Source organism: Myotis brandtii, unplaced genomic scaffold (assembly GCF_000412655.1).
Source record: "Myotis brandtii unplaced genomic scaffold, ASM41265v1 scaffold717, whole genome shotgun sequence".
In the NCBI taxonomy this organism is placed as follows: Eukaryota; Metazoa; Chordata; class Mammalia; order Chiroptera; family Vespertilionidae; genus Myotis; species Myotis brandtii.
The window spans coordinates 328,108-334,967 of NW_005370825.1; the positions used below are offsets into that span (position 1 = coordinate 328,108).

Sequence of the window (6,860 nt, forward strand, 5' to 3'; positions counted from 1 at the left end):
GTGTCCCTCCCCATTTGCAACCGGAAGCTATGGACTGGGTTTCCTTTTCAGACTCTCTGGGAGAACCTGGCATGGATTCTCTGAGGATCCCAAAAGATGATTTCAAGAAACAGATTCTACATCGTAATGCTTAGCATTTATATAGGTTCTTTTGATTCCAAAACAAGTTATAAATATTTCCTACCGTAACAACATCTTCGCGAGGTAGGTGAGTAGTTACTGTCCCTACATGACCAACAGAAACCCGAGGCCAAGGAGAGAGCCAGGAGCCACAGTAAGACTGGGCGTCCCGAGGCCGCCTGCTCCGGGTGGTGGGGAGGCCAGGCCTCTCTCGAGTATAGCAACAGTCTCTGTTAATATAGGGTTATGCATCGGATAGATAGATAGAAAACAACACACAATGACAGTATAGAACAATAATCCAATATTCTTGTTTCTTAGTAAAATATGTTAAGCACAGTATTTAAATTGCATTTCTCTGAAAAGCATTTGGTATAGTAAATAGCAGAAGGTATATTAAACAGCAGAAGGTGTATTAAATAGCAGAAGGTATATTAAATAGCTCTATAAACGTTTGCTGGCATACTCTTAACAGCATAACGATTCTAAAGAAATTCAAATCCACTGGCCCATAGAGATTGTTCCTTTCTAATACCATAGAGTAAACAAAAATGTGAAAAATGACTTAGTCTCCATAATACAGACTTAATCGTTTGCTGGCTATTAGCAGGGGGCTACATAATTTTTCCGAACTTGAGAGAAAGGATACAGATTCCTGGCTATGGTTTTAAAATATCAACTTGCTAGAGAAAAATGCAGTTGAAAGGTGGAAATTAAAGATTGCTATTTCTGCCCAGCTGGCGTGGCTCAGTGGTTGAGCGTCAACCTAGGAACCAGGAGGTCACGGTTCGATTCCCAGTCAGGGCACATGCCCGGGTTGCGGGCTCTATCCCCAGTGCGGGGCATGCAAGAGGCAGCCGATCGTTGATGTTTCTCTCTCTCCCTCTCCCTTCCTCTCTGAAATCAATAAAAATATATTTGAAAAAATAATTGCTATGTCCATTTTGTATCCATTCTGAGGAATTCATACACTTTCAGAACATATCCTACTTGGAACTAGTGTTGAGGTAAGTATAGCCACACTAGAGCATGAGAACATTTTATGAGAAGAGAAAATGACACAAAAGAAAATCTATGGTATTAGAAGAAAATAAACACGGAGGCAAGAAAAGTATTTTCCAAGAGTTACTGGAGGATGGCATGAGGAGTTCACGCCTAGATGACTGGACAGGTCTTGGAGACGGTTGACAAGGATGAAGACTTGGCTTGACCTCTTGTCCAAGGTCAAACCCTCCCTCTCCTCTAAGCCAGTGGTTGCAGAATAGCAAAGAGCCTGCCTCATGCGAAGCTTCCTAAGCACTGACCACGTGGGCCAGCAGAAATGTTCTAAAACTAGAAAGGAGGAGGCGTCAAAGCCTTCAAATTGGTATGCAAACGTGAAAACGAACTCCCAAGCCGGAATGACATTCTCCGTCAGAAGTGACAAGTACAAAAGTCTTAAAGGGAGTATACAAGCCCCTAAAGATGTGGTTAGATAGGGCATGGCATTCAAAGATTATTTTTTAATAAGTGTGCTTTTCCCCTAAAAAAAGACATATCAAATGGTTCTTCTCTCCTCCCGTCCTTTAGATATAAATATGAAACACAAGTGGTCCGTCAGCGTGTTCGTTCATGCTATACGCTCGCGGGGTCCTTCCCACACGTGTTGTACGTGGCAGTTTTGTGGGAGGGAGGGCTGAGATCGGACGGGCTGGAGCAGTTCGGCTGTTTGGTTGGCTGTAAGCTCCTGGCGTAGGGTGAGTACCAGTCCCTCTCAAACACATCTTTCAGCTGCTTAATGATGCTCATGTTATTCCTCGCGTCCGCTTGGTTGATGACGAGGCCCGTGCCCGCATTCTGGGTGAAGTCGTTCCCTACCCAGTCAAAGTTTCCTGCAAACGAACAAAGTAAAGAAATGGTGAAGATCCATTGGGGGATGTTCCCCATACAGTGCAATGCACAGCAGAGTCCATTCAACATATAATGGCCCGCGCTGGTCTGGCTCAGTGGATAGAGCGTCGGCCTGGGGAACTGAAGGGTCCCAGGTTCGATTCTGGTCAAGGGCACACGCCCGGGGTGCGGGCTCCATCCCCAGTAGGGGGCGTGCAGGAGGCAGCCGATCAATGATTCTCTCTCATCATTGATGTTTCCATCTCTCTCTCCCCTCTCCCTTCCTCTATGAAATCAATAATATATATATATATATTTAAATATATGTAATGAAATAAACACCCGGGGATGGCGACAGGGCGACTAAATTGTGTCGACAGCTCCGAGAAAAACAATTCCAAGAAGGCTTACATATGGCAGATTAATATTCGCGTGCGATTTTCGCATCTTCTTCAGCTGTGCTCAGCTTGAAACTCACAACAAGGGATCTGCTGCTCGTTTTTGTAAATGTTATTTCTTATTGACATTCACAAGACACACTAAACACGGCAACATTTCAAATGTGCAGGAATCCGCTTAAAAACCCTGCGAACAGTTACCACCTCCTCAGAGCGACGACGTCTAATCCGCACGGACAGACGAGGGATGCTGAATATAATGCTCTGCAGCTTCACATCCAAGGAAAAGCTGGGGCCGGAAAAGGAGGGCCAGTTCCTGTCCGAAGAGGCAACACACTCCTCTCTTGGGCTCGACTCATTCCCCCGTTTCCGGTTCCGGCTCCTCAGCCCAGAAATGGGGCCGCTGCTGGACAGCGGGCTCCACTATGAGTGTGCGGTCGGCAAGTGTATTCGCTTGCGAAGAAGGCAGCTGTAATGAAGCACTGCAGGCTGGTGGCCTGAACAACAGAAATGTACTGTCTCACAGTTTGGAGGCCCAAAGTCCAATGTCAAGGTGTGGGCCGGGCTGGTTCCCTCCGAGGGCTGTGCGGGAAGCTCAGGCCAGGCCTCTCGGCTGGGCTTGTGGATGCTGCCTCTTCACATGGTCTTCCCCCTGCGCACGCCTGTGCTCACATGTCCCCCTTTTTTATTTTTATTTTACTTTATTTTATTTTATTTTTAATATATTTTATTGATTTTTTACAGAGAGGAAGGGAGAGAGATAGAGAGTCAGAAACATCGATGAGAGAGAGACATGACGCTCTATCCACTGAGCCAAACCGGTTTCGGCTATTTTTATTTTTAAAATATATTTTTATTGATTTCAGAGAGGAAGGGAGAGAGAGATAGAAACATCAATAATGAGAGAGAATCATAGATCGGTTGCCTCCTGCATGCCCCCCTACTGAGAATGGAGCCTGCAACCTGGGCACGTGCCCTTGACTGGAATCGAACCCGGGACCCTTCAGTCCGCAGGCCGATGCTCTATCCACTGAGCCAAACCAGCTACGGCCAAATGTCCCCTTTTATAAGGACACCAGTCAACTGGGATTAGGGCCTCCCCCCTCCTCTCCTACCCGCCCCACCGCAATGATCTCATTGCAACTTGATTACCTCTGTCTAGATAGACCCTATCTCCAAATAAGGTCATGTTCTGAGGTACTGGGGTTAGGACTCAATCTATGAATGTTGGGAGGACACGATTCAGCCCATAACAGATGGTAAGGCTGGGATGGGTCCCATTATGGGCTAATCACATCTAAGTCACTCACATGTGGTCAACCTTTTATTTATTTATTTTATTGATGTCAGAGAGAGGAAGGGAGACGGAGGGAGAGACAGAAACATCAGTGATGAGAAAGAATCATTGTTAGGCTGCCTCCTGCATGCCTCACACTAGGGATTGAGCCCCCAACCCAGGCATGTGCCCTGACTGGGAATCGAACCTCGACCTCCTGGTTCATGGGTTGACTCTTAACCACTGAGCCAGGCCTGCTGGGCGATCCTAATCATACTTTTGTCCCCATCCCTTAGGGGTGTGGTTCAAAGCCAGGTCTGACTCCACGGCCCACATTTAGCTTCCATTCCACGTCACCTCTGATCCTAAAGGCGTGCCTTGTGCTAACTGTGCATGGCACCCTGGACTTCAACGGCAGCCCCTAGGGCTGGCGCATCAGGGCACATCCTGGGATCTCTGCTCCAATCACCTGTGTAGACCACACCCTCTTAAGGAAACACACATAGAAATGTGCTTTGGCCCCAGCTGGTTTGACTCAGTGGATAGAGCATTTGGTCTGCGAACTGAAGGGTCCTGGGGTTGATTCTGGTCAAAGACACATGCCCGGGTTGTGGGCTCAATCTCCAGTAGGGGCCGTGCAGGAGGCAGCAATTCTCTCTCTCTCTCATCAATGTTTCTATTTCCCTCTCCCTCTCCCTCTCCCTTCCTCTCTGAAATCAATAAAAAATATATTTTTAAAAAATTAAAAAAGAATATGCTTAGGGGTAGCACAAGGAAGGGAAAAAATGAGGGGCCGGAAGGGATGAGATTTTCAAGCCTTCTTCTGTGAAATTCAGCCTTTTCCTTCAATACAATAGAATCTCTATTGATTCCCAGAAGCTTTAATGAGTTCTTCTCAGGAATATAGCTGTAGGCTATCCTCACAGGCCCACGCAGGCATCCCTATCCTAGTGTGATCACGGGTTTCTTCTCATCCTAATGGCTTGGCTGAACTTCACAATCGTAGGCTTCAGTCTTTCTCTCAGTTGGGATGGTTTCACCCAGCTCTTTAGAGACGACCAATCAGCTTCCAGATGCAGGTGTAGGCCCCAGAGGCCAGAACTGTGGTGCCAGCCGCAAGATCACCGTGGCGATGGCACAAACCATCTCACTGGGAAGGTGTATGGGCCTCGTGAGCCTTTCCTGTGTCTTCAATCACCCGCCACCCCTGGCCAGTCCTCTCATCGTCCAAACCATTCTCCAGACGAGTTTGCCAAGCTTGACTCAGATATACTCTGGAGACTTAACAATCAGAGAGATGATGCTGTTTGGAGATTCTTCTGTAAGTCTCGTGAAAATTAATAGAGCTGTAATTCTGTGCAGGGTCTAGTGTGGATTTTTATTAATTCAGAATTCTCAGTGGGTGTCTGGGTGATGACTTCAGAGCTTTCCAGAACATGCTGATACTTATTTAAATTATCAATGAATTTTCCTCTTGAAGCCCTTTAAATATTTTTGTACTAGAATTATGCTTTGCTCTAGGGAATTAATGTCTTGCTAAAATGCTATGGGTAAAATAAACTCAATTAAAAATGCATTACAATAACAGAGCCCAGAAATAGACCCACACACATATAGTCAACTGATCTTGACAAAGGAGCAAAGACAATACAATGGAGCAAAGATAGTCTTTTCAATAAATGGTGCTGGGACAACAGGGCAGGTAGATGCAAAAATGAAACTAGCCCAGCCAGCGTGGCTCAGTGGTTGAGCATCGACCCATCAACCGAGAGGTCATAGGTTTGATTCCCGGTCAGGGCACATGCCCCGGTTGTGGGCTCAATCCCCACTGGGGGGCGTGTAGGAGGCAGCCGATCGATGTCTCTCTGTCATCGATGTTCTATCTCTCTATCCCTCTCCCTTCTTCTCTCTCTCAAAAACCAATAAAAAATATTAAAAAAAAGAATCTAGACACAGACCTTACACCCTTCACAAAAATTAACTCAAAGTGGATCATCGACCAAAATGTAAAATGCAAAACTCTAAGACTCCAAGGAGAAAAATCTAGATGACTTGGTGTTGGGTGAAGATTTTAGAAGAAATAGACCCACACACATATAGTCAACTGATCTTGACAAAGGAGCAAAGACAATACAATGGAGCAAAGATAGTCTTTTCAATAAATGGTGCTGGGACAACAGGGCAAATAGATGCAAAAATGAAACTAGCCCAGCCAGCGTGGCTCAGTGGTTGAGCATCGACCCATCAACCGAGAGGTCATAGGTTTGATTCCCGGTCAGGGCACATGCCCCGGTTGTGGGCTCAATCCCCACTGGGGGGCGTGTAGGAGGCAGCCGATCGATGTCTCTCTGTCATCGATGTTCTATCTCTCTATCCCTCTCCCTTCTTCTCTCTCTCAAAAACCAATAAAAAATATTAAAAAAAAGAATCTAGACACAGACCTTACACCCTTCACAAAAATTAACTCAAAGTGGATCATCGACCAAAATGTAAAATGCAAAACTCTAAGACTCCAAGGAGAAAAATCTAGATGACTTGGTGTTGGGTGAAGATTTTAGATACAACATTAAAGGCGCGATCCATGAAAGAAATAATTGATGAACTGAACTTAATTAAAATTAATGAATTGGCTCTGTGCAAGACACCGTCAAGAAGAGAAGATGATAAGCCACACGTTGGAAGTAAATACCTGCAAATAATACACGTCTGAGAACGGATCGTTGTCCAAAATGACAAGTAACTCTTCAAACGGAACAATAAGGAAATGGAAAACCCAATGAAACAATGGGCCAAAGACCTTAACAGACACCTCACCAAAGAAGATAAACAGATGTCAAACAAGTCTATGAAGACACGCTCCACATCACACGTCACCAGGGAAATGCAAATTAAAACAAGGAGATGCCATGACACACCTCTTAGAAGGGCCAAAATCCAGACACTGACATCACCAAACGCAGGCGAGGTTGTGGAGCAACAGAAATTCTCATTCATTGCTGGTGGGAAGGCAAAACGGTGCAGCCACTTTGGAAGACGGCCTGGGAGTGTCTTTACAAAGCTAAACACGCTCTTACCGTATGATTCAGCAATCACGCTCCTTGGTATGAAACCTGCACACGGGTGTTTATAGCAGGTTAGTCATCATTCAGCACTAAGAAGAAATGAGCTCTCAAGCCATTAAACAATGTGAAGGCAAC

At 45.6% G+C, this 6,860-nt stretch overlaps 1 protein-coding gene across 3 annotated transcripts in view; it reads right to left on the reverse strand.

Moving 5' to 3' along the window:
- Positions 1-978: 978 nt before the first annotated feature.
- The window catches only part of PLD5 (phospholipase D family, member 5), a 132,004-nt gene continuing 126,122 nt past the window's right edge, over positions 979-6,860 (reverse strand). For all 3 annotated transcript variants that reach the window (XM_005882439.2, XM_014530105.1, XM_005882438.2), the window contains one exon: positions 979-1,991. In XM_005882439.2, the coding sequence (XP_005882501.1) occupies positions 1,735-1,991 (257 nt within the window). In that variant the 3' untranslated portion in view covers positions 979-1,734. The remainder of the gene's footprint in view (positions 1,992-6,860) is intronic.